This window comes from Doryrhamphus excisus, chromosome 5 (genome assembly GCF_030265055.1).
Source record: "Doryrhamphus excisus isolate RoL2022-K1 chromosome 5, RoL_Dexc_1.0, whole genome shotgun sequence".
Lineage (NCBI taxonomy): Eukaryota > Metazoa > Chordata > Actinopteri > Syngnathiformes > Syngnathidae > Doryrhamphus > Doryrhamphus excisus.
Window position 1 is genome coordinate 12,778,827 of NC_080470.1, and position 27,949 is coordinate 12,806,775.

At 42.7% G+C, this 27,949-nt stretch overlaps 1 protein-coding gene and 1 long non-coding RNA gene across 9 annotated transcripts in view; one reads left to right on the plus strand and one right to left on the minus strand.

Moving 5' to 3' along the window:
• Window positions 1-380: 380 nt before the first annotated feature.
• Window positions 381-27,933, plus strand: LOC131129115 (capping protein, Arp2/3 and myosin-I linker protein 3-like). 2 transcript variants are annotated; one of them, XM_058072279.1, is made up of 40 exons: window positions 381-614; window positions 1,790-1,884; window positions 7,067-7,117; window positions 7,191-7,250; window positions 7,583-7,704; window positions 7,786-7,880; window positions 7,999-8,069; window positions 8,147-8,220; window positions 9,304-9,379; window positions 9,444-9,532; window positions 10,570-10,664; window positions 10,946-11,032; window positions 12,530-12,639; window positions 12,735-12,812; window positions 12,893-12,969; window positions 13,602-13,706; window positions 14,840-14,909; window positions 15,444-15,525; window positions 15,623-15,719; window positions 15,944-15,998; window positions 17,025-17,197; window positions 17,308-17,376; window positions 18,221-18,314; window positions 18,390-18,488; window positions 18,819-18,938; window positions 19,021-19,134; window positions 19,212-19,387; window positions 19,814-19,901; window positions 19,970-20,092; window positions 20,604-20,670; window positions 21,155-21,342; window positions 21,621-21,700; window positions 22,084-22,251; window positions 23,951-24,128; window positions 24,231-24,912; window positions 25,442-25,530; window positions 25,972-26,098; window positions 26,694-26,765; window positions 26,913-27,020; window positions 27,487-27,933. In XM_058072279.1, exons 1-40 carry the CDS (start codon window positions 557-559, stop codon window positions 27,525-27,527), a joined length of 4,503 nt encoding a protein of 1,500 aa, XP_057928262.1. In that variant the 5' UTR covers window positions 381-556; the 3' UTR covers window positions 27,528-27,933. The 2 variants fall into 2 exon arrangements, with proteins under 2 accessions (XP_057928262.1, XP_057928263.1); XM_058072280.1 differs by lacking the exon at window positions 26,913-27,020.
• The window catches only part of LOC131129120 (uncharacterized), a 38,859-nt gene continuing 21,135 nt past the window's right edge, over window positions 10,226-27,949 (minus strand). Inside the window, exons 2-11 of one of the 7 annotated variants that reach the window (XR_009129755.1) lie at window positions 19,186-19,346; window positions 19,009-19,114; window positions 18,783-18,911; window positions 15,383-17,108; window positions 15,093-15,174; window positions 14,814-14,958; window positions 14,335-14,456; window positions 13,574-13,738; window positions 13,222-13,295; window positions 10,226-13,070 (exon numbers count right to left, since the gene is read on the minus strand). This is a non-coding gene — a long non-coding RNA (uncharacterized LOC131129120). The other 6 variants (XR_009129756.1, XR_009129759.1, XR_009129754.1 and 3 more) reach the window with 6 other exon arrangements.

Below are 27,949 nucleotides of genomic sequence, written 5' to 3' on the forward strand. Positions count from 1 at the left end.
ACCAACATCAACAGATCTCCGATCAGTTACGCAAGAGTTCTGAAAGTCTCAACCAGCGGCTAAAGCAGAGCAAGGGAGCTCATTTCAACGTCATTCACAAGCATCAAATGGACATCCATTTTGTATACACTGAAGACAGTAATGATTATTGCGGGTAGATAATTACTATACCAAAACCCTCACAAGATTAAAAAAAACAGCTCCTTAAAATTATAAGATTTTATTTGATGGACAATCGAATAAATGTGTCGACGTTTGAATTATTTATTTGGCTTCTCCACATGAAATATGTCAACTTTTTACGTAAATTCTCTCTCACAGGTGACCCCGCCCCTCCCTCCCTCCTTCTTGTCTCCCTCCCTCCTTACCGCCTCTCCTCCCTCACATCCATCCTCCCAGCATCCATAGGTTTTCTTCCAGGAAGCGAGGATGCTCTACAGGAATGCCTGCAAGATAGACCATTGTTTTTGTGTGTGACTATACAGGACGGGAGCTAGAAGAGAGGAAGAAGAGGGTGGCTATACGCGACGAAGAAGAAGGACTGCGAGTTGCAGCCATGGCCGCGAAAGAGATCACCGCTTTCGGCTTCGTGTGTGTGAACAAGGACATGACAGGTGGGTCTTGTGGTCCGCCTTGCTGCGGACTCGAACCTCCTGCGTGGAGTGTCCGCACTCGCAGTTGTTGTCATGGCATCCCTTTTTTTCTGCATGCACGCTTGTGCAGAATGCATGGAGGGAAATATGTTCCTTTCAATAACATGCAGGTTCTTTAAAATAACATCTGCATTGGGCCGAAATTACGGGAAGAAATTACGGGAGCGTGGTTTTTAGGCAATATTGAGCTGATTCATTCATATATGGGTATATTATTTATATGTATGTGTGTGTGTGTTTTGTTTGTTCTTTTTTTCTTTCGCCAGAAAGAGGATGCTCCTTCACAACCACTGGAGTGGTTGTTGTGGTGGTGGTTGTGGTGTGGTGAGGGGGCCCTGAGGCAGATGTTCAATGCATCTGGCCAGCAATAATACCTGAGCAACGCCCCAAAGTGTTGTCATTTGGAGTATTTTATAATATTTTATAATAACCACTCATGGTGGGCGGCACTGCGGTCTAGTGGTTAGCGCGCAGACCTCACAGCTAGGAGACCAGGGTTCAATTCCCACCCTCGGCCATCTCTGTGTGGAGTTTGCATGTTCTCCCCGTGCATGAGTGGGTTTTCTCCGGGTACTCCGGTTTCCTCCCACATTCCAAAAACATACTCCAAATTATCCATAGGTGTGAATGGTTGTTTGTCTATATGTGCCCTGTGATTGGCTGGCGACCAGTCCAGGGTGTACCCCGCCTCTCGCCTGAAGACAGCTGGGATAGGCTCCAGTACCCCTGCGACCCTCGTTAGGAAAAAGCGGTAGAAAATGAATGAATGAATGAATATAAAACAGGGTGTAGGGTAACATTCTGCATCTTCCTACTCCTTTTCAGCAAATATGAACATGTGATGTTCCTCAGCACCCTTTTAGCATGTCTGGAACAAATAAACCATTATCGTTACCATAATTTCCTGCAGTAAAAATAGAGAGTACCCCGCTGTTAATTACAAAAGCAGTTCAAGAGTGACATCTCTCCTCCTTACTATCTCTGCTGAGAGTTGCAAATATACAGTCCATTCAAAGGCCAGCCTGGTGACAAATGATATCAAGTTGAGTTCACAAACATTTACATGTCCCCTTGCATTAAAAAGGACAATGTGCTGAAAAGCAATTATTAACATTACATCTCTCTTCCATTCACAGAAAGCATCAGGAAGATTATTGAGATGTCGTCCATCAAGTTCATTTGCGGAATTAAGCTCGACACCAAGGGTGGTAAAACAGAGGACAGAATTCTGGTAAGTCTGTCAGGTTTCTCATGGAGCTTGGTTGTGATTTTTATAGTTAAAGTCTGGATTGCTCGCTCATGTCAGCCATGTTTCCCCATCCCAGTCCAGTCCACTTCAACTTAGCACGGTACTGTTTGAAACTGTAAATCCAGGGCCTAGAGTTTGGACAGTTGGTTTTGCAATTCAAAATACAGTAGAACTCCTTTATCCCTTAAGTGGTTGACAAGATTACAAAAATCGATACTAACCATTACGAATTTGTGCATATATGTTTAACTTTGGCTAGAGACACGAGAATGGGTGATATAGGATTTTTGAACTTACCAGTTTGTTGACATTGTTTTCTTTTTTTTGTGTGTATTTTTAAACTGGATTCTGTTTTGGTATGATAGTTTATACTAATATTTTGTAATTACTGTGATGCTTACTCTGCATTGAAAAGGAAGTCACTGTGTGCTAGGCCTGTCATGATTTTTTTTTAAATTGATAAATCGAGTAATCAAACGGTAAAAACACCTGAAGTCAATTAATTTCCCGGCCTCTATAAATTGACACGTGAATGCGTGTTTGTTTTCCTCGTCTCCTTTACCACACAAGCTGGATGACAAGAGGGTTCACTCTGCATCTGTCTGTGTGTTGGTGCTACACTGGAATGAACGGATAGAGTGAAACCATGGAGGCAGTGCTGTTAGTGAGTGTTCGCCTTGTGAGCGAGCATGTGCTAATGTGAATGAAGGCACAAAAGCGATGAGAATATTTTGGTTTTAAAAGAATGAACAAAGGAGTGCATGAACATAGACAAACCAATATGTCACTTTTTTTTGTAGTGACATGGAAGAAGGGCAATACAACCAATTTGTATACACACCTCAAACACAACCATACTGTACAATTTTCCCAAATGGGAAAACAAAACAGCTGGAAGTGCAGCAGAGCCTTCATTCCGACAGTCAACGCTTACTGAGTAAATATAAACAAAAAGCAAAATGGTGCACGCTCACAGACAGTGTCGCTCACTACATTGCAAAAGAAATGCAACCTTTCGATGCAGTTGAAAAGCCAACATTTTCGGGACATGTTAGAAATGTTAGACAGTCAGTACGAACTATCTGGGAGAATGTACATGTCACAAACAGCAATTTGTTGTGCTGCAAGCATCAGCTCTGAGAGAATGTTTAGTACAGCTGGTAACATTGCTACTCCAGAGAGATCCTGCCTTAAACTACACTTCAACATATTGGTGTTCCTTGCTCACAATCTGTCAAATCAAGTGGCTACAGATTTGCATATGGCCTGTGGCTCGTCTGCACTTTCTTGCTGACTTGATGTTCTTTGTTTATCTGTTAAAAATAATACCTAATGATCAGTATTTATTAATTAATTCATTCATTGTCTACCGCTTATCCTCACGAGGGTCGTGGGGATGCTGGAGCCTATCCCAGCTGTCTTCAGGCAAAAGGCGGGGTACACCCTGAACTGGTCGCCAGCCAATCACAGGGCACATATAGACAAACAACCATTCACACTCACATATCATTATTTATTGAAGTGCAATTTCATTTACAATTTCGAGACTTGATACGGCATTTTATTTATTGCTTTTATTGTTGTGTGTGCATTTTATCGGAGTGTTGTTTGTAACAGAGACAGGATTTATTTTTATTGTATTTGGTTATGCATTTTATTTATTTGCTAAAAGAGACAGGGAATTTGATTTAAAAGCTCTTGGCAATTACAATGTTAAATACGAGAAATTAAAAGTCAATTGCTTTTGATACAATGTACTCTCATTATTATGCCATGTAATTAATGAAAAAATAGTCAAAAAAATGTAATCAACAACAGTTTAACAATAAGTCCAATAAAAGTCCGGTAAAATTTGTCACGGTGACAGGCCTACTGTGTGCATGTTTTAATGTAACTAGGCAGTAGTCGGTGTTTCAAACTGCTTAGCGATAATGACAAAGTTAACAATACTACAACACATGTCGACACAAACACATAAACAAATAAACCCTCAGATGGAGTATGGACGTCAACATCAATTGAAATGAATATGGATGTCTTGAAAATGCATATTTGTATTTTTGTCTATTAGCCTCTCATCATGTACACACCATTTTATATCTAATATATCACTACATTGCGACGTGATTTTTCAGGCTTCTGCTCAGCCAGTGAAGGCCATTTTATGTGGACATTTTTTACATAAAAAAACGATGAGCTGGATATTAGCGATTTAAGCAGGTTCCACTGCAGTGCAACTAGAAACTACGGAATCCATGCCACCATGAATGCTAACAAACAACAACAACGGAGGTGCCTGTTGGCCACAGTAAGGAGACATTGTATCCAAGAGGAGACTGAGGGCAGCATGAAAATGGAATACTGAAGTAATGTGGAGACTGTGGACTACAGAGTACTGCAGTAGTAGCATTATAAAGAGGGAGTGCCGGTGGGTTTTCTGGGTGAGTGGATGACTGTCAGCCCTACCGTGGAATCAGTGGAGGGGGCTGAGTGGTTCACAGTATTTTATTCCGGGTCTGTTTCATCTGGGAATATGGGGCACAGATGCAAGATCTCTTTTTTTCCAGGAGTGAAGCAGTGCCAGCTATCTAGATTCAATCTAGGGCAACCAGCTTGCTCTCTATGAACTTGGGGCAGGAAGCAGAAAGGATGAAGGAATACTTCCACATCTATCACAGCTTTTATGTATGTATGGGAATTAGATCAGGGTTTATAGAACTTCAGTTCGACGGCAAGGAAAGTCAGTTTTGTTTTTATAAAATTAAACCTACAGTAGCCCCCGTTGGCCTTCCTGCAAACCCCAGTAGAGCCAATGAGCTTTCATCCCAGGCCGAGCATATCTAGCCTTTGGCAGCTTTTTGCTCCATGGATGTGTTAATGATTCATCATGTGGCAAGAGCAGACAGTTACGTTTTTTTGGGGGGGTTGCATGTGCTTCCTTTCATTTTCCCACTTTGATATGTCTATCTAGCATAAAACTCCTCCAAATAATCTTCCTCCAGGGCACCTCTCATTTACTGCTTCCTCTTTTGAACAGGTGAAGCTGAAATTATGCCGCCCCTGCTGTGCTAGCGTGGTAGAACTTTAGCGTTAGATCTGAGCTTGATCAGTTGCGCTGGCTAAATGTGCGTTCGTGTCGTGCACCAACGCCACAAGAATATCTGGTGGGCGGATTGGGAGTGCAAAGGCAGTTGAGTCAAAGCTCAGGGTGGAGGTTACGATCTGTGATCATGTTTGACACATGTAAGAATGGAGACGAGCTTTCAGAAGAGTTCGCTTCTGTCATAGTAGTAGTGGTGGTGGTGGTAATGATGTCCCTCCTGCTGCGTCTGCATGCTTTATATCCACTTACTCTTAACTATACCTCCAACTGCCGACTCATTACTGTAATGTGATACAATCAGCTGTAATCGACCCTGTTTATGTATTGAGCGGGCTTCTCTTGCAAGCACTCCGCCTCAGAAGACAATAGACAAGAAACACAGAAGGAAACCAATACAAACAAATTTGGGGAGCCGCTCTGTGAATAAGCTAAAAAACACCCGCTGTGCCACATCATTGTCCTTTTCTAAATACAGTAATCCCTCGCCAATTTGTGCTTCAAGTTTTGTGGCTTCATTCTATCACGATTTCCGCTATCCTCAGTAGTTTTGCGGGTATGCTGGAGCCTATCCCAGGTGTTGTCGGGTGAGAGGAGGGGTACAACCTGGACTGGTCGCCAGCCAATCACAGGACACATATAAACTATAAACTCATTCATTTTCTACCGCTTATCCTCACGACGGACGCGGGGGTGCTGGCGCCTATCCCAGCTGTCTTTGGGCGAGACAGCCCAGCCAATCACAGGGCACATATAGACAAACAACCATTCACACTCACATTCATACCTATGGACAATTTGGAGTTAATTGGAGTGGCCAATTAACCTAGCATGTTTTTGGAATGTGGGAGGAAACCGGAGTACCAGGAGAAAACCCACGGGGAGAACATGTTAACTCCACACAGAGATGGCAGAGGGTGGAATCGAACCCTGGTCCTCCTAGCTGTGAGGTCTGTGCGCTAACCACTTGACCGCCGTGACGCCCTAAACTATAAACTAAAATACAAATATAAGGCATACAGAAGCCGTGATGATATGTAGTATTCTGCACTGGGCACTACGTGTCAGTAATGTTACTGTAATGTTCGGTGAGACACACAAGCACCAGACGGAAAACAACAAACAATTAGGGCAGGTTTGAATTTGAGTTTAAAAACAGGCATAATAATACCTAATAAAAACACAGGCTACCCGCGTGGGCAAGCTAAAACCCAGCCCTGAATCCCCAACATCACTTCCTGTCCGCACCCCCACTCAGCTGCCCTAGCATCAGAATACACACAAGCATGTCTTTTAACTTGTGTCTTAAATGGTTTGTTCTGTGTTATTATGTCTGCAGTATTGGGTAAAATGACTGTTAATGTGTTGAGGGCTCTGATAATGACCAGTCATTATCATTAATGATAATGACTAACTATGAAAACATTTGATTTATAAATAAGGAATCCTGCAATGTGGAAAATCACTTATCAGGGCTTGTCTGGAATCAATCAACCACAATAGGGAAGGTATATGATTAAATGTATATCCACCTGCTGCTATTCAACATTTTTGTTTGGTGGTGTCCAGTGAGATTTTTGTAGTGTCTTTGTTGCAAGAAAACGTTTGGAAACACTGCATTGAAGATGCTAAAACAAAGACAATGAATGCCAAAATAATAATAAATTGATTGTAATTTTTATAGTATGCCGACATGTGCTAAACGGTGATGGCAAGTGAAAGCAGCAAAACAGTTCTAATGTGGTACTTGGTGTAAAAAGACCACCGGTGTAGCAGTATCAGCCATTTCACAGATGTCACAAGATGGAGATATAATGCAAATGATACCACAAACCACACTTTTTCTGTCTGAATCTATCAACGACAGGCAACACATCGCCAACCCAGAGGGCTTTTAGTGGGATCAATACAGTATGTGAACATGGAAAGAAAGAAAGAGTGCAGTCATTTTTGTTGTCTTGTATATTGTACAGATCATCCTATCCCTCCCATTATAGCCATTAAAAGCCAGTGACTGTTTTCTTTAGGATTGTGGAGCAAAGTTTTGTTTTTATCTGTCAATAGGTGCTGACCACGTGGCGTCTGTACTTCCTGGCGCCCAAGATTCCTGCCAAGGTACACTTTTTCCTAGGTTGAAGCAAATTTTCATCATCTTTACTGGAATCTAACTTAATATATTTGATGACAGGTCGAGTCCACATTTAACTTCTTGGAGATCCGAGCTTTGAATTCTCACCCTGAACACCAGGTAAATTAGGATTGAGCTTCGTCCCTGTTGCTTTGTTGAATAAAGATAACATACACCCATAAGATTCAATGCAAAAGCTGGATCCAATATTCTGCCATTGAAAACATAATAATGCACAGTTTTGCTTGGCACTGTCATTAAAACAATATGTTTGTTATGATTTTAATAAGTTCCTTGCAAAATGTCTAAACTACAGTCGAAGCTCTTCTCATTGATAATACTCATTCTGCCTTAAAACAAAGGATTTTTTTCATGCAAATATTGCACTGGATGTCATTATATTGTGTAAGGTAAACCTAGTGTACAGAATGTTTGGTGCATGTTCCACGCAGGTCAGCATCGACACTGACAAGTCCAGCTGCTCCCTGCGGTTCGAGTCACGTGACCACCTCAACCATGTGGTCAGCCATATCAACTACGCTCTCTCCCGAATATTCAACAACTCTGTATTTGCGTAAGTATCACTGTATGAAAATGAAATGCTAAATGAAACAGTCCACAGCTTACCTCTTGCATGTTTTCTTGCCTGATGCAGCCCATCCATCTGCCACTCGGACAGCGACCTTTCCGACGGCAGCAGGAAGTATTCACCCAGTTCGGAGACGTCGGTGGAAACCCAGCGGGCGTGCGGTAAAAGAAATATTAAACACATACAAACACATTAGGGCTCACTTTTGTTAGATACTGTTTCTCGCACTCCCAGATGTTCTTTTTCACAAATATGAAATACATTTGTTGCTACCCTCAGGAGGCTTTTCAGAGACGTACGCCGCATTGTGCGACTATAATAGCATCAGCTGCAAAGAGGAAGTGCAGTGGGTAAGAGTTGCGTCTCTCTCGAGGTGCTTTGATGCCGCATGTCTCCCCACGGCTTCATGGCTAATGTCGCCCTCTAGGACGTGGACACCATCTACCACTCCCAAGACAACCGAGAGTTCAACCTGATGGACTTCAGCCACCTGGAAAGCAGGTAGAACTGTAGAAAAATGGCAAAAGCAAAATCAGACACTGTTACAGTAGAGCTCCACTTTCTGCAGAGGTGATCTTCCAAGACCCCCTACAACTGGTGAAGAAAACTACATTACCCAGACAAAAAATACTAAAAATGCTCTGATCGGCCACTGATCAGTATCAGCCAATTTCTGTGAAAAATCATGCCGACAGCGATCCCTGCATGCAGTGTAGCGTCTTGCCCTAACTAACTCCCACTTTCCTTCACTATGCGCAGGAGTGACAAAACGAAGACAATCATGTCTGCCGTGTGTAACTTACAGTACCTGCCAACACATGCCATGAAAACTATCTTGCAGGGGTAGCACATAAAAAATATTTAATACAATACGACATTTGAACAATGAACACTTGACAGAGTATGGTGAGTTTTCGAGGCTCAGATGTGACCATCAATTTAGCAGCTAACACAACCACATGGACAATACTCGCCCGAATGTGCATGATAGTCAGATTGCTAACCTGAAAAACAATCAAACTTATCTGGAGAGATGACCAGCTATTCATTTTATTAGCAATTACCTGTTTTGGTGGCCACCTGGTAGGCACCTTGCAATTGTCCTGACTTTTCCCCTGTATAGGGCACCCCTGGCCAATCATAAATAAATTGAAAATGTATAATTAATTCATGTGATCATAATTGGCCGATTTCAGTCCTGAATGATCGGTATTGGAATTGGTAGCATAAAACCCTGATTGGAACATCCCTCAATTTTTACACATTAACAAACAATTGCATATATATATATATATATACACATATAATATACAGTAACGTCACGTCTTGTCAAAGCATCTTCCTGCTGGAAAATGTTGAGTGAACTGACTTGTGAGACAACACCCTCTGTTGGATTCATTGATGCAGTACTCCTTTTTTTCCCTGCATAGAGAGCCATAAAACTACTTTCTAATTTGGTATACCATGAATAAAAATCCCAATTATTTACAGTTTAAAGCAGAGAAAAGAAATGTATGAATAGGTGGGCAGTCACTGTACTTTTGAAAGGTGCCACTGTGTTTATCTGATGGTTGTCCTCGGCAGGGATTTGGCGGTGATTGTAGCTTCGGTGGCATACAACACGTGGTTCACTAAGCTGTACTGCAAAGATCTACGATTGGTAAGTGGCAGCTATGTTACAGCTCTTTGTTTCAGGGAAGCTGACGCGTTTTGAATGTTGTCAGGGGTCAGAAGTCACGGAGCAGGTCCTGCACACAGTGAGCAAATCATCCAGCTTGGAGGAGATCACACTGGAGAACGCCGGGTTAAAATCGTAAGCTTGAAAACCTGTATTTGGTTTTTGTCTCTATGGTTTCGCAGGTGACCTATTAAAACCTACTGCAAATATTACAAAATATGAAATAATAATAAAAAAATAGATTGATAGTACATAGGCGTGTCCTATTTTTTTCATTTTTGGTGTTTTGGTAACGTTCTGAATGCTTTCCTAGCATACATGCAATACAGATATTGTCCACGTGTTATAATCATGAGACAACTGGTTAACAATTTATGGACAATTACTAAGTTGTGTCTGTGCCCTGCATGTGGCGTATTTGTTAAAGAAATAATAGCACAGGCAGGATACGAGACCCAGGAGTAGAAGTGTTAGCTCTTAAGTAGGACCAATGGGGTAGAGAGAGTGATTAAGAGCTTAATAAAATCATCAAAAATCTGTTTCAACTTTCATATATCTTAAGGGATATCATATCATCCCTTCTTAACCTCGTGTTAGCATGGCAACCGGAACTGGAAGTCATTGTCCCCCAGCTCTGTTGGCCATCTGTGATGTCATTGGCAGTTGACATTCTTTGCTAACTAACACAGTTATGGCACAACTTATTGATCACAGCTGCAAAATAACCCACGATTGAGCAAGAGAAAGTTGCCAGCATTTGATATAGACGCTGGGAAACCCTATGGAATTTTAAAAAATAACTCAAGGCGGTTCATTTATCCCTTTTATTTGTCATTTATATCAATTACAAATAGCTTTCTGCGTCTAAACCTATAAAAAAGTGTTTTGTGTTAACAGTTGTGAGCGTGCGGAAGGGATTAATAATTGCATGTACATTATTTCATATTGGAAAATTTGATTTGGTTAGAGTCGGTTTTGGTTTGAATCAGACCTCCTAGAACAAAGGTTCCACTGTATTGCCTCATAGGCCAGCCCGCTCTGATTTGGGTGTAGTCCATTAAGGAATACAACAATCCTGGAAATTGTAATTGTCTCATCTCATAATAGGCACCAAAGGTGTGGCTGGCTTGTGTTAGTTATTTAGTGAGACCCTAAACGTGTTGCCTCTGCAGAGACTTCCCACAGAAGATGTCGGCTGCTCTGTCTGAGAATCCCGCCTCTGTCATCCACTCGCTCAACCTGGCCCACAATTCTCTGGACAACCAAGGTAGGGAGGTGGAAGTAACCAATCATCATTTTTACATTTTCAATGTCTGATAAGAAAGGCAAAAATTGAAAAAGCAATGGAATGTCACTGCAAGGAGGCGCTTGGGCCCTTGTTATCAAAACACTCCAGAGCTAAATGCGCCTGATGAACTGACTGTCACCATGCATGGCGGCCTCCATCACCACCAGTGTGTGACTGTGGGTGTTAATGTGTGACTGTCTGAACAGGAGGCAACACTATCAGACATGTTGTGTAAATGTCCTATCACCTTCTGGCTGCAGGCATGGCCAACCTAATCCAGCAGATATGTCGCCTCAGCAAGGGTCTCCGCCTCCTCAACCTATCCAAGACCTCGCTCACCTCCAAAGGTTTGTCAAGAAGCAGCTTTTGCTGTGTTTTTGTGATATCCTGCAGCTTCATATCGATCAAGAAGGTTGAAATGTGGAAGTTAACAGAAAGTGAAAGCCGCAGGATAGACAAGACAGGAATAGAGTGCGACTGCATTACAGCGAGGCCGTATTTAGTCAATTTGGGGCCCAAAGCAAAACAAGTCATTGTGGCCCACCACATCCTTTTTTTTCTAATTGATTTTAATTTGTAGTAAATGTGAATATGTAATTCAGGACACTTTTTCCTTGTTTTTGACATCTGTTACAGTTATCTGTAAGCCTAAGTTGCTAGTTATGTTCATAAACCCCTCCAAAATTCATTCATTAATTAATTCCATTAATTTCATTCACTCCATAAAGCTGCTTATATGCCCATATCACTTTTACAGAGAAAACATATCTACTGTATATTTATATGATGTTCAGGGGAGCAGATGGGGAATGCTGTTGGGGTTTCAGAGTTCAGTTTAAGCTTGGTGTAGGTTACAGTAGCACATGTTAGGGATTATTGTCCCTGCTGTGACGTAAAACAAACTGCAATAAAGCCTGCTCCTGTTCCGGCAATCTAATGTGGTGTGGTGCTTGTGTGTCTCACCATGTGTCTCACAGTACAGTAACAATGCAGACACCTAGTGACCAGTGTAGAATACTATATATCATTACTAGATCTTTGAATGTGTCATCTGAAAGCCTGAATTTCTTTTTTAGTTTTGTTAAATGCTTGTAATTGTGTAAAATTAGCTTAAATATGTATATTTTTGGACTAATAATTGGCCTGATTGATTTGAGGGGGTTCGATTCCCCGCTCTGGCATCTCTGTGTGAAGTTCTCCCCATACGTGGGTTTTCTCCAGGTACTCCGATTTCCTCCCCCATTCCAAAAACATGCTAGGTTAATTGGCGACTCCAAATTGTCCATAGGTATGAATGTGAGTGTGAATGGTCGTTTGGCGACCAGTCCAGGGTGTACCCCGCCTCTCGCCCAAAGACAGCTGAGATAGGCTCCAGCATGCCCGCGACCCTCGTGAGGATAAGTCGTACAGAAAATGGATGGATGGATGGATAAAGTAGTGAGGGATTACTGTATTGTATTGTACTGTATTGCATCTAAAAAAAAAACGTGTGGGCATGGCTGGCTGGTATATGCAATTTCCTGACCAATGACAATGCTCCATGAAATCTGCCTGGCAACCAGTGGTCAGGAAAAAGAATACAAGCATTTCTGCTGATAAACTGTACATAGTTGCATCTTTGCAAAAACTGACAAGCTTGTATCTCCTAGTTGTGCCCTTTTTAATGTGACAAAGAATATTGGCTGTTTTTCTGATACAAAAGTATGGCAATTTTCCTGACAAAATGGCAAAAACCTGAGCCCCACCTTTTCTGTATAAAATGTCACTGATCAGGATACATCAGGTTAGATGAAAGCAGCGTAAAACTGTCATTACACATCTACCACATCTACCTTTACCCTCAGGGTTGATGTCGCTCTCTCTGGCTCTGAACTCCAGCGACGAGTACTCCAACTCACTCCTACACCTGGACCTGAGCAAGAACCCAGGGGTCCTTTCTGGTGATGATGCCTCGGTGAGGAGGCGCAGTGCACCTGGAAATGCGTTCAATTCAGGCACTTTTCCATCATCACACGACGACTCAGTGCATGTGTCTCTCTGTGTTTGCAGAGCTTGTATCTCTTCCTGTCGCAGCCCAACTGCCTGGTGCATTTGGACCTGTCAGGCACAGATTGCTGTGTGGACTCAGTAAGGCTTTCATGGCGGTGCTTTCAAAAGAAATGCATCTGTCGAATCGGATTAACTGTCCCCCTCCCCATCTCACGCAGCTATTTGGGGCTCTTCTGAGGGGGTGCTGTGCTGATCTCGCCTTTCTGAATCTTTCCAAAAACTCCTTCTCCCACAGGTTAGTCCCATATTTGTAGAGGTCTCGGCACTGAAGGCTTAAACCTGGGGAGAACTTCATCTGTCCTGATCTCCACATTCTGTCGTGATTTACCTTCCAGACTGAGAACAAAACAAAACAAACATACACCTTAAAGTTAAAGTTTTTTGTAGAGTGCATTGAAATTTCAAGTCAAACTTTGAGGTTTCATCACAGTGTTACCATGCAGTGTATTTTTTCAGTAAAATAATAGCACAAGCAACAAAGTTTCACCCTTTTGTGTGAAGTGGTTCAGAAGTAGAAGAGTCAGCCGTAAATTAGGACACCAAATGGGTGGACGAACCTTCCTGATTGTTAACAAACATATATCAGTTAAAAAAGGACTTCATAACAAATATGCTTTAATGAAAAATCATAAATGTGAAAATTGTGTGTTTTTGTCCCTATGGCTGCGGTTAGAGAGCTCTCAGTATGCATGAATATTTAAGTAGCGTCAGCCATCATTTGACCTCACACATCGGCTGTCTTTGCATCTTTTGTATGCCGTGTGTGCTCTCTGCACTCAGCATGTCAACAACGCCCGTAGGCCCACTTTCATCCATTTCCCTCCATTAGTCCCTCTTACTGTTCTTTGTTGCTATTTCATCCAACAGAAAAGCAAAGGACACACTGCCTTCATTCCGTCAGTTCTTCAGCTCTGCCTTCAGTCTCACCCACGTCAACCTGGCTGCCATGAAGATGCCCCCAGAAGTCCTCAGGTACTCACCGCCATTTCCACTTTTCTTTGATTCTGTGAGGTGAGAAATTATTTCAGGAACATCACAACACATCAGGACAAAGAACACAAAGAGCTTTGGTTGTTCATAGTTCATGGCGGTGGCCATGACGAACTCGTTGCAGCAAAGCATCATTTCCAGAAGTGACACAAATGGAGTTACACCTCTCAGCCACACAAACATAGTGGTGTACGGGACAGAGGATGCTTACAGTGATTATAGCAAAAATGTCAATAGAGACGTGTCAATAGTTTTCAAGAAGAAAAGAAGAGACAAACATTTGGAGATGAGATAGAGAACTTACAGATGGAGATTGGTCACCTTTACACAGAATTATTGTTTTAAATCAGATTATTTTTTAGCCTATATTTTGTTGTCGCACGGCATCCACCTTCAACAACTATGAAAAGATGTTTATATAACATGTGTAATGTTTTGCAGCCTTGTCGCTATGGTAAAACAGTGTTTAGAATACTATATGTACACAACACATGACTTGACTTACTCCATTTTGTGACAACTTTGATGTGGTAGTCGTTCTTTTTTTTCCTGTTTACCGGCTGGTACTATTGTGCTGTCCTTTTTCAAAATACATTTATACAATACTTACAAGCCAAATGCTTCTTGTAAAGATGTTCCTTCGAAGCAGTTATCAGTGAAATGAACACTGCAAAAAAAATAACTTGAGGTGGGTTTCCATCTGTCTCACGTTCTTAGTATTTGCTTCCTCTTCTGAAAAAGAAAACAAACTTAGAGTATAAATTGGGTACTGTAAACATGCAGCAGCAACACGACATTTTGTCATGAATACTATTTTTATGAAAAATATACAGAACAAAGTCGACAGGCTACTGTTTACTTGTCTTTAGCTGAGAGGTCTTACGCCCCTGATGTCGCTTCCGGAAATTACGCTTTGCTGCAACAATGCGTTCGCCATGGCTGGCGCCATGAACTAAAAGCTTTGTCAATTTAGCGTTACTTTTCAAAAAACGAACGATGTAAAACATAATTACAAACAATATATGAAATATTTTAGCAAAATTTATAAATCGTGTCAGTGATCCTTTAACATGTCAAGATCAACAGTACTGAGTTTCTTTCTCCTGGCTCCACAGGGCTCTCCTAGCGGGCTTAACATCCAACCCCCACATCAACGACCTCCACCTGGACATCAGCGGCTGTGAGGTAGGCGTCCACATTGAAACATGCAAGTGGGGAAATTCATTGGCTGATTCTAAGAAATAGGAATAGGAAATAGGAATTTCAACAGTTTGCTTTTAGTAAGCCCTACCCGGAATATGCTGTTTTGCCTGTCTATAGCTTTAGTGTTGATCCAAAATGTGTTTGGACACTAAAACATGCGCTAACCTGGGTGCAGACTCCTTGAAGGTTCACCACTGTTCCATATTTTCACCATGTGTGAATAACGTGGTTTGCTGGAGTCCCTAAACTGTAGAAATGGCCTTTAACTTTTTACAGACTGATTTCAATGAATCTCGGTTTTGTTTTAAAAGGGGAAAATATTTTTTTCACACATGCATGTTATGTTCAGTTGTGTTGTCTTTGATTCATATTTTTATTTTTTGATTATCTGAAACATTTAAGTGTGACAAACATGATGATGATGATATAAATACATTAATAACTCCAAAAGTTACCCTCAATGAATAAGTCTGTGTTGTTTGTCCCTTTCATCCTCTGCTTGTCTTCTCTCCTTAGCTACGATCTGCAGGAGCGGCTGTTCTACAGGAGCTCTTCCCCAGAGTCTCCTCCATTGGCACTCTAGATATCTCCGACAACGGTACACCGGTGACATGAGGCGATACCTCTCTCTCCTCTGACCTTGAGTTTAGTCCTCCTTGTTTGGTCCTAGTGCTGAGCTGTGCTTGTGTTGATAGGTTTGGATGCAGACTTGCTCACGGTGCTGCCAGCCCTATCCAGACACCCTTCCCTGAAACACCTTCATCTCGGCAAGAACTTCAACATCAAAAACAGGTGCTGCCAGTGCTGCTTTCATGCGGTTATTTGCGTCTTGACTGTGCGCATGCATGCGTGCAAAAAAAGAGAAAAACAAAACATGGGAGCACAGCATATGCCAGCCTGATTAACAGCTCTGTTCACTCTACTTCACTATTTTATATGCCGCTGCTCTGAGTGCAGCTGCAGGAAATGGTAATAATTAACGTCAGCTGATTCAGTCTCACATCTTACATCCGCAGGGTTCTGGATGAAGTCCTGCAGAAACTGGTGCAACTCATACAAGAGGAGGAATGTGTGAGTGAGGACGGCATAACCATATCATATCTTTGTGTACGGGTGTGACAGAAGATAGCATACATGACTTATTGGTTTCTTCTCCCTCTGGTCAAGCATTTTCTAATGAACAATACTGCCGGTTGGATATACTGTATACACCATTAAACCACTATGTACCACAGGTTTTATAGCAGCATAGATTTACTATGCACCGAAAATTACTGTAACTACAGCTCCCCAGTGCTGGCAGCACTCGTGTAGCCCAAGAATGACTGGCATGCCAACTGTAGGCGGGACACAATTCTTTTGCCACTCACTTGTGTTACTGGCTATTTAGAAAAAAAAGGCTAGGTGTTGACTAATTTTCATCCATCCACCCATCTTCTATGGCGCTTATGCTCATTAGAATCGCGGGGGTATGCTGGAGCCTATCCCAGCTGTCTTCGGGCGAGGAGGGGGGTACACCCTGGACTGGTCGCCAGCCAATCACAGGGCACATTTAGACAAACAACCATTCACACTAACATTCATACCTATGGACAATTTGGAGTAGCCAATTCACTTGGGGAGAACATGCAAATTCCACACAGAGATGCCCAAGCGGAAAATGGAACCCAGATCTTCCCAATCTCCTGACTGTGTGGCCAGAGCCAGCCCAAGGAATAAGCGAACTACGCACCTTCTTAGGACCCTGTGACCACTAGGGGGCACTCAATTAACTTAAAAAAAAATAATAATGAATTATTTTGTAATAGAGGGCCCCAAAATCAAATTTTGCTTATGGCTAACCACCCAGCACCGTGCTGGATAGTAAAGCCATACTGCTATACACACTATACATTGGGTACTCCGAAGTACAGTATATCCATCTATATGATATTGTCCATTCACAAGATACACTGTAACAAAAATGCAACATTAATTATTGCTGTGTTTGCCCCTTCTCTATATCACTGCACACACATGGAGTCAATAATTCATACATGCAGTATGTGAAGTCGTGTTGACGCATGCTTCAAATGTAGTTCCTGTGTTCATCTCCAGGCTCTGCAGACTCTGTCGCTCACCGACTCGCGTCTCCGCTCTCGAGGCACGGTCCTGGTCAACGCTCTGGGCAGCAACACCTGCCTGAGAAAAGTGGATCTGAGTGGAAACAACATGGACGACATCGGCGCCAAGATGTTGAGCAAAGCCCTGCAGATCAACACCACATTACGGTAAAGCAATGTACTATATGGTGAAGGGTTGTACAGTAGTTACACACACAGCAGGATTGACTTATTTAAAGAGGGATGTGGTAGTGTTCAACACGACTTCTGCCCTGCAGGAGCGTGACATGGGATCGCAACAACACCTCCGCATCAGGATTTTTGGATGTAGCCCGAGCACTTGAACAGTAAGAATAAACATGTGCTTTTCTGTGTTTATTTATATAGACAAACACCCACAACAAACCAACAATTTGTCATAATTTGCAATTTGTCCCTGTTTGGTCCCAAAACTCAGAAGCATAGTTTTCCATTGAAACCGTGACAACAAAAAATGCTAGTCAAAGATCCTCTATCTGGCAGGAGCACTCTGCTGTTCTTAAAAACCTTCTGCAAAAACACTAGTCAAATATCCTCTATATACGATAGTAGGAGAACTCTGTTGTTTTTTAAGTACCTACTGCAAAAACACTAGTCAAAGATCTTCTATATGGCAAGAGCACAGCAAAAAAAAAACACTCATCCAAGATCCTTTATGTGACAGGGGTGTTCTGCTGTTTTTAGGAATCTGTAGCTCTGTGTTAAAGGATTATCTTCACAAATATGTTTGCTTTTTCTTTGGCTTTTTAAGTGTTTTTGTTGATGCCATCTGAAAGTAGATGTAGCAATACTAGATAAACTATTTGGCCTTTAAGATAGATGCAGCCTCAGTTCAAATTGGCAACATGAGCCCTGCAAATAGTTCCTGCCCACTCTGCTATCTTCAAACGTTCAGGCTTTCCTTCAGCCCATTGAGGACAGTACTTGAAGTACTTGAAGAGAACATTACTCCGTAGCGAAGGGGATATTGAAGTTGCCCTACCCTCAAACATGGAGGCAACCGTGGAGTGACATCTTTAAATGTGGACCAAAGAATGATTTTCCCACACATTCACTGCTGAGGTGCTCTTGAGCAAAGTGCACGTGTTAAATGCAAGTAAGTGATTGAATTGTGACAATTAGATTATGCAATAATATTCTCTCCTCTCGCAGTAATTTCACCCTGCAGTATATGCCTCTTCCTCTGAGTGACATCAGCCAGGCGTATCGTAGCACCCCTGAGAGGACAGAGCAGGCATTGACCAAGGTGAGCGTCCCCCCCGGTTAAGTGCTCTGCCTCTGACTGCAGAACCTAACTCCTTGTTTCCTCACTTATACGCAGATCCAGCGGGCATTAGTGAGGAACAACCAGACTCAGCGCTTTTCCCAGCGTCAGGCTCTGCGGCTGCACCAAGGCCTGGTCACCAGCACCGCCGAGCAGGTAGCGCTGGTGTTTAGTTGGGGGGGTTTATTTGGAACAAACTGCAGAGTGGACCATTCTCTTACTGTTGGTAGGCTAGGATAGGATAACTATCAAGCAGCTCCAGGCTGCATTTTACGATGTGTAGCGAAGCCTGTTTATTTTATTTTTTTTTTTTTCCACAAAGTGGTGGGTGTATACATCTAGCAAGGGGCGGGTCACAGGCTGAATTATGTCAATGAGAAAGCTTTTCCTTCATGACATCATCTTCACAAGCGAATGTTCTCAGGACACATATAGTATTACTGTTATTACCTTTACCTCTCCTGCCCACGTGTTTGTGTTTCTGAGGTGATGGAGCGGCTGTGTGCACGTGTCCAGCAGCAGGTGTGCATGCTGCGAGGTGTTGGAGAGGTGGAGGACATTCAAGCTGCCAAACAAGTGCTGAAAGAGGCCAGGAATTCCCGTGCGGTGAGAAATGAGAAATTCACAAAGGGTGTCCATGTCTGCTTGTGTCATTGGCAAAAAAATGAATGCATACTTCCTCCTCAAGCTGTACCCCTCACTGTGCGAGCTGGCCCACGTCCTGTCCGTAGATGGGCCAGTGCGTCAGAAGCTGGACTCGTTGGCTGGTGATCTTGCCAAAGCTGCAGACAAAGAGCTTCAGGTGCCTTTCATAGTTTCTTTATACCATCATAAGTTAATAATGCGACTATACTAAGTAAGTGGTGGCATCCTATGCAGGTGATTGTCGACTCCATGGTGTCTCTCTGCCGTGAGCTTTGTCCTTTGTCGTCTGCTGCAGCAGAACAGCTAAGCCCGCCGCTTTCATCTGTCTCAGAGCGTGTGTCCATCCCACGCTCCGCCATCCGCACGGCCCTGACGGAACGAGCAGCGCAGGACATTCACCGAGCTTTAGAGTAAGACGGGTTGCCTAGGTCTGTAAAGAACATTGGCATTAACAGCTGATATTGTTATGAGCACTTGACAGCACTGTCTAGCTTGGCATGCGCTTTAAAGTGTGAGTTGGTAGCTGAGCAGTTTGCTCCTTACTGCTATTAAAATGTTTTTGGTTGATGTTGTGTCGTGCAATATACTAATAAATGACCACATGGCCATAAACAACTTTCCCATGCACTCCTGAGTCAAAATAACGTTTTATATAAAATTAGTTCAGTTCTATGAAGGCCCACTTGCAGTTTAGGTAAGTCACTGTATGGTCTTAATGGTGGTAGCTCATTTGGGTTGGGATTTGGTATCTGTGAGAAATATGAGACAAATTGTAGACCACCAGGACTAGTTCAACAATCATTTTTTCTCCGATTTTTTGTCCATTTTTTCCGCAGAGAAGTCAAGCTGTCTGTGGTCTCCTATCTCACCAACTCCATCGTGGACCAAATCTTGCAGGAGCTCTACGCCACCCACAAGACGTTGGTGAGTACAGCATTGTAAAATATTTGATCAGGCTGCAAGGCCAAACTTAACAGTGCTGTCCGTATCAGACCAGACAGGTGTCTTGTCATGTTAAGCGCTGGGAGGGGATGTCTGAGGATGGGACAGGCTGGAGGTTCAACAAGCATCGGGACTCTCTGGACATCATGGATGAAGAGCTCGGCACCAGCATAGTAAGGGGAATAGGAACTCAGTCAACTACAATAATCTACTCCATCATACTAATCATTGGACTCCAGCACGACTGTACATTTTCTCGGAAAAAAAAGTATGTCTGCAAGTTGAAGGTTCAAATGTCAAGGTCAAGGCTGTAGGACTTAAAAGGCACTGTCAGTGTTATTTAGCCAACATTTAGCTTATAACTAGTTATTTTGGAGCATTTCCTCAAGGGTGCATTTTTTAACATACAGTAGGTGTTCAGTGGCTCAGTAAATTTCTACTAACAAGCATTTAAGGACTGTCATGTTGGTTTAAAACGTCTGAGCATCTTTTGGCTTACCGAATGGAAGTTTTTGCACATCTCTGCTGTAGTTTTCAATAGAAACACATGAGCATTAGAAAAGTCATGTGCCTTCTTCATCGCTCAGCTATTTATATTCAGATTTTGCTTTCCATTTTCAATTATCATCAACGTTTCTACAGAACATTGCTCAAGAGTCTTTCAGTATTTTCCCTCTCTTCCAGGACACAATAGCCATTAAGAAGCGCAGCTCGAGAACAAGACGGATACGTCCTGTCTCCACCAGGCTGAGTGAGTACTGCTATCCATCCTCATCTGCCTCCGCTTTCCCGTCAGGGCGCCCGACCACATGCTGTGACAGTAATTGCTCCATTAGCAAACTTTTCTGATGAGTCTTTTTTTTCCTGTCTTTCCATTTCAGAAGTGACTTCATGTTTGTGTGGTCAGACTCCGGATGGGCATTTGAAGAAATGTCCTTGATTGATGCTAGGGAAATGTGATGATGAAACAGTAACATTAACTCTACTGCCTTATGCAACTCAAGCAATTATTGAGTTAAATGTTTCATGTTAACAAAAGGGGTTGACCATATATGTATCGACTTAAGCAGGCACTTGAGATGGTCAATTAGTTGGTCGGTTGGTCGACAGGCGGTTTGTAATGGGACTTACACTGGTTCCACTGTATTTACATACTGTACATACCATCAAATATGAATAAATGGATTTATTATGCCCCTCTAATTATGCCATACACATGTCCTCTTGGCCCACAGGCCTCTGTGACGACTCCAGCTCCTCACCACCCCCTTCCATACCACCCTACTCCACACCACTATCCCGTTCTGCATCCTGGGAAGGTCTGTCAGAGCTACCCACACAGGGACTGCCTCTCCATCACGTGACACTAGTCCGTCCGAGGCCTCCGCGGAGGCACAAAGGAGGATACCTACCCGCCGACATGGTAAGGGCCCTTCATTCCAGGAAGCCTTTAACTCTCAAGTATCTACTTCCTACTCCTATATTCCTATTTTTTAATGGTCATGCCTGCTGGCAGTGTCAGCTGTCTCAGCTGGGGGTGATCTATACAGATTAGACGGTTATATATGGATTATGTCATTTTACCAGCGATAGTAATCCATTTTTTTTTGCTTTTTTTGTACAGAACATTTAGAAAAGGAAGCCACTGTAAGTGACCTGTCAAAAACAGAATGTATTCATCTTCTGTGTGTGTGTGCTCAGCATTGCAGTGAAAATGGAGGACTAAGCCCTTTGGATGATGGACTGCCAGATTTCTACACTAAAAGAGTCCTTCCTGATAGGTAATTGCTTCTACACTGTCTCCACATGTGCAACTCACAGTACAGAACGCAATCATGATGTGCAGGAAATTACAGTATGTCCATTTATTTCTGGCCTTTAAAAAGCATTTCAAAATGCTTGATGAGTAATTTTGAAGTCATTTCAGTTGAAACAGAAGTCATAATTTCTGAATTATTAGTCATTTAATAGAAGAATGTCTGGCAAAGATAAACCGATGTATATCGGACAAGAGCTGTTGCCTAGCAACAGACCGGCAGCTACTGTAGAAGTGGCATAGTAGATAAACAACAAGCGTGATTAAATTCACTGAGGTCTTGGACATACTAGGTGATTATTCCAGACAGAATCGCATGTGTGACATGCAGCCTCTGACCTTCTCCAGTCAGCTGTCCTCGCTGCACACCACACACTCCCTGAGGAGGAAGAAGAGGAGGAACATGCTGGCCATCTTTGGCTTCCGCAGAAACCGCAACCAAACGCTGTCCAACCAGGAATCGGAGTTTGACTATTATGCCGATGGGAGTCACACCGTGGCCACAGCACCCACAGGGTTTGTATACTTACTTACTTAGTTACAGTATATTAATCATTATTTCAACCCTGGACAATTTTTGTTTTCTTTTCTATCTTTTCTATTATATTTCTTAAGATGATATACCAACCATACAAACGCTGGCACATGCACATTTTTTGACCCTTGAACATACTTGCGTTGCTGCTCTACTGGTACACATTTTGCTGGTTGAGACACCAGCATGCTCTATACCGACCTGCTCCTACCTCCAATCAAACGTCCATAACATGCACCTACGAAACCTCAAGCACTGCAAAGGCTGTGACTGGTCGGCTTGTAGAACATTATTTCCTAGTGGTAATGACAAACAAGCTTTGTCTTTTTAGATATAGGACAAGTTCATCGAACCTGCAAAGATTTTTACAAGGATCTGCTATTCTATGTATATTTTGAAATTGTTAGTTAGTTAGATGAAATGGACATTCCATGGTTGTACTTGAGTGGCTGTGATATGAACTGTAATTGCATCCTGTAAAACAGGATCCAGGGAAGTCATTATTGATGTGCTGTTTGCAAAATATGGACGCAATTTCTGTTACACAGATAAGAGTCATTACAGGAACTCTGAAAATCCAATAACAATTGTTACCTTCTGTATCCGCCGCTTTCTCGCTCGTTAATTAGCATGGAAAGCACCTTGCACGGTTTCTGATTTGCTTCTAACACACGCACCAGCTGAAAGGCAAGAAACTAGGCTGTAGTTATGGAGCAGACCTCATTATCTGACACTTTGGCATTGTTTAAGACAAAAATATAACATTGTGACAACATTTATGGGTCAGAAAATTGTCAAAGTCGACCCAGCAATTTTCCGAAGGTAGCGTGTAGCATGGCTAAATGAATGCTCGAATGCCAGGACCAGAGTGTAGATTTTGATACTTAGGATTCACTTCTGCCCTGTTGTGTTTGAAAGCAATTGCCACTGTCCAGCAAGTATTTTATGCATCATGGCAGAAATGGTCTGATGACAGAATGCCACGTCCCTGTGTAGAAGTACAGTGTCACGCTTTGCCAGGTTCTGTGTAAAAGGCAAAAGTGGCTGGCTATCTGGATCTCTTTGTGAAAGAGGCTGCCATTTCTCAGTAGACTCACACCTTTGAACATTCAACTCAATGTTTGTAGTGAAGCACCAAAAAATGAGGTCACAACAGATATTCAGCTCTCCAGCCATGGACCTTAATGATCCCTGACAAATATCTCCCTCATCTTCCAAATGCACCAAGCGGCTGATTTAATTTGACCACAGTAAAGCAAGCGTGTATGCAGGTGTAGATGACAGCATCCTTAATCTGGTGGTGCAGTTTGACTCACATAAGTCACACAGCTCACTGTGCTCTACAAAACACCTAGTGTCACTTTAGAGAAATCAGGTACACACCTTTAGAGGACCGACAAGCCTGTGTGTTTTAAGATTTGAGCAATTGGTTACAAATCATGGGCACCATCAAGCGAAACATCTTTCAGGGGCATGGGTGAGACTTAGCTATTGATTGTCCATAAGTCATTGACTATTTGTGTGATGATTGTAAAACTTTGAGGAAACTTGTATTACATGTACTTGTGTGCAACTGTTGTTGTCACTTGCACACAGAGGGTGCCACAAATGCCATTTGACAAATAGGATGCCCCAAGCTGTAAGTTGGGTTGATGATGTGCTTCTGGGTTTTATCTTCAGGACTGCCACAGAGAATGTTTACACTCTCCTTCAGCCTCCAAGGTCCGCCACCAGGGCTGCGTCGCCCGGAGACGGGGCTGATGGGAAAAATACTCTTGTTTTGAGTCCTCCGCCAGTGCCAGGCATGCCACACCCGGGCATGGGAGGAAGCAAACACCCCTTTTACTCTCCTACTGAGGTACAGTCACAGTATACCCACCTCACGCTTCGACCTTCAACTAAAACATTAACAATCATTGCAATTATTGTTGGTGTGGCTGCCATCTTCTTTTTTTGCCAGAGATCAGAAAAGGATGCTGTGCCAGAACAGTCGACAGAGGTGGACAAGTACTGGGCGGACGACAAGCAGAGGACGAGCGAGGTGCTTCAGGCGGAGAATCTTTGGATGGACAGCAGGCGGACTAATCAACATGTGGAGAAATCGGCAGAGAGACGGCGCTCGGATGAGAAACTGCACGAAAGAACTTTCGGAGAAGCGAGAACCATGGACAAGCAGTGGACTGAGGGCAGACAAATGGACAGACAGTGGACCGTGGACAGACATACACAATGGCAGATCGATAGAAAGATGGAAAAACAGTGGATGGGCGGCAGACAGATAGACCGCTCGTGGTCAGAGGGCAAGCAGACGGAGGTACAGCCTGACCCTCAGTGGACGGATAGAAGTGGCTGGAGGACAGACAGACCGGTCCAGGCACTTCATTACACTCAAAGGCCACTACCCCCGTACCCGTCAGACAGAACACCTTCACCTAAGCAGGAAGTAAACATCGGAGTCGACACACAGGGGGAAAGACGTTTAAGTCCAGATGCTGAAGGATGGAGGAGCAGCATTGGAGGAGCCTACACCGTGCGACCTGCCCCCTGTGGGGCAAAACCCGAACCCCCACCTCAAAGTAGCAAGCCCAACTTGTCCAAAGTGAGGCCCCGACATCGCCTGGAGAGCTCTGACACGCTACCTGGTAGGACATATTTTTGTTTTAATGTTAATGTTAAAACTGCACTTTTTAAAAAATGTGCCCATCAGCCACAATCCCAACTCGCTCACAACACTGTGATGAAGCTCGTCGCAAGCCGGCGAGTAGCTAGCCGGTGTGTTCTGTGTGCATTGACACACAGAACACACCGTAGTTCGATCTTAACAATGTTAATAATAATATAATAATGTCGCTGTAGCTTGGTTAATATGCACAGCACATTATACAGTATGTAAATGGAGAGCTGTTGCCGCTTTTTGAAGTCTTTTAGGCTTTATAGTCTGAATAAATGGTTCCCATATGTGCAGTAACAAGCAGTCTCTCTTTATCTGATTTAATATCTTTAGAATGGACAGAAAAGAAAAAGATGGATGTGTTTATGTCTTACATAACGATTTTGGATGATGGGCAAAATTCCCACAAGGATGCATTTTTCCTTTAAGGCTTCAAAGCATGGCCAAAGTACTGTATCTAGGTCAGAAATGTGAACATACTGCTTAATGTGTCCCTGCAGAGGAGGACGGAGATATAGAGGAGGATCCTGCCAAACTGGACAAGAGGAGAAGAGATCTAGAGAGTCAACCACCCCCCATTCCTGAAAAGGTGCAGGTTAACTATCAACATTGATATTACAGATTCCATATTCTAAAATCTTAAGTAAGTCTCAGAGGTCCCACCATAGGAATTACAATTCCAATAAGAATTGGAAGTTACAGCACTAACATCACCATTTTTAACAGTAACATTTTATCATGCAGGTTTAGCCTAAAAAGCTGACAGAGGGATAGTTGGCAGAGGTCCACGCTGCATTTTAAGCAGTGCTTTTTTGTAAAAGTTGCGGACATATACTGAGGGGTTGTCTCACCAAGCTTGGGGCGGGTCAGAGTCATGAAAAGCTGCAGCCTCTTCTCTTAAATGTGGCAAAAACAAGTGAGTGAGATGACCAGGGATACATACATTGCTGTAAAAACATCATAAAAAGTAAATTTTACATAATAGAGGAATTGTAGTTGTTGATTAAACCTTCTTATGTTGGAAAAACAGCCAAAGACAACTTCATATGTGACCTTCCCAAAAGAATCAGCCATGGATAGGAGCTTGCCCCCTCCCCCAGTGCCCCCTCCAGTCAGCAGGCCTCTGCTGGGGCTGCCGGACAGAGCCGCAAGTCAAGGTCAGTGCAGCAGCACCCTGACTCAGCATGCAACATTTAAGCCATTTTTGTATCATTTTGGTAGCTCACTCCAAAAGCAGCTAATGATTTGAATTTCTTTGGAATTTTCTTCAGCCGCTTAAAAGCGCTGAGGGACAGTAGGTGACAATCAGAAAGACAGATGTTTCAATGTTCTCATCTTACTATAAATAGCCTATTTCACACCATGCTTGTCAAAACCAGAGGTGAAAATGACACTCTGCCATGTAACAACAAAAATAAAAGGACTGTTGTTGCTCTTCATAGCTGAGACTTTTATTTATCTAAACTGTAACAATGGGAGCAGGCAAAACATTCCTGAAATGAGATTTAATAATGATTTGGAGTACATGAGAAAGCAGTCCCTGTTTGACCATATGGTCATTTATTAAGAAGTACATTAGGTCTGCTGACTAGGTAATTATAACAAGGGTATGGTGAGTTTCACACCAGCAGCCGAGTAGCACAACTGACCTTTGTGCATGCCACTCATGATGCTTCAAACGCACTTAGTAAAAATGCAGTGTGCCAAGAGCCACAGCTGTTAATGCCAATGTTATTTTGTCATCTCACTAAGGTGAAGAGGGACTGAGACCGCAGGCGCCCGTGAAGCCACAACGGAACCGAAAAGCCATGTCATGCGATGCAGGTATCATCGTATCTTGCAAATAAATGACAGATTCAAACTGAAGTATATCTAATGTTATGTCCTGCAAGTGTACACGTCAAGCTGTGTGTATATCTAACCTTGCTATAACGTTGCTTCATGCCTCCTGTCCTTCATGTCTCAACTCAGGCACTGACAGGGAAAGCCCCAATAACATTGAGAAGCCCCCAAATCGCAAACCCCCTGAGAAAAAACCTAGACTTCCCCAAAACAGAAATAAGTCACTGGACTTGTCTGGTATATGTTTGGTTTTAAACATATATATGTGTGTGTGTGTGTGTGTGTGTGCGCGCGCCAGTCTGTGCATGTGTGTTTGTTTAAGTGTAGTGGCTGTTGTTTGTTCTGGAAATATGCTGCCCCCGACTGGTTTGGCATTAAACTGTAATGTCAAACAGTCATTGTTGCTGTCCAGTGACAGCCAGCCTCTAAATTACAACATTTAACAATAACACCAGAAATTGGACATGTACAGGTAGCTAAAGCTGTTGGATGCTAACCCTTCATGATACTTGAATTGTTTTTAAAAACTACATCAGGAGGTTGTCTACAGCCGCAGCTGTTTATTCAATTTGGTTTTGTAGATACAGGCCAGTCTAGTTGTTGGACAGCAATAATATGTTAAACTGAATGGTTGAATGAACTAAATGACTTGATGCTATATGTAAAGTAAACATTTGTCTGAAGTTGATGTTGTCTTCTACAGACTGCTTCAACACAGGACCGGGTCACAGTGAGCTGGTGTGATGATGACCTTTCAGCATTTCCTTCAAAGTGTCAATCACACACGCCCATACACTCTATTTGTGCCGCCTGCCTCGTTTTAACAGTGTTTGCTTCAGAGGACCCATCATCATTATCACGCATCCCTCGTCTTTTGGGAGCGCTCCACTTGTGGCTTGTAAAGAGTCTTTTTTTTTTAAATTTTATTATGATTATTAGAATGTGATTTCTACAACTTGAGTGCATTTTGAGCTGCTTGACACAGCCAGCTGATTGCCTTGGTCCACACTTGAACATGAGTTGCTTCTTATCAGATAAAACTTGAGGATTTATATTAGAAAGTTAATAATATATTTTATAGAAAAAACAATATTGTCTATGAGCACCCCTCTCAAACACACACTGTATGAATAAAACTCAAATGGATGAACAGTTTTTTTCTTAGT

What these genes read in the sequence shown, in the direction of transcription:
- LOC131129115 (XM_058072279.1), top strand. Translation starts at nt 557, where the DNA reads ATGGCCGCGAAAGAGATCACCGCTTTCGGCTTCGTGTGTGTGAACAAG. An exon ending in TCCTGTCTCCACCAGGCTGA is followed by an intron (nt 20,671 to 21,154) that starts GTGAGTACTGCT and finishes CTTGGCCCACAG; the next exon opens with GCCTCTGTGACGACTCCAGC. An exon ending in GTGGCCACAGCACCCACAGG is followed by an intron (nt 22,252 to 23,950) that starts GTTTGTATACTT and finishes TTTTATCTTCAG; the next exon opens with GACTGCCACAGAGAATGTTT.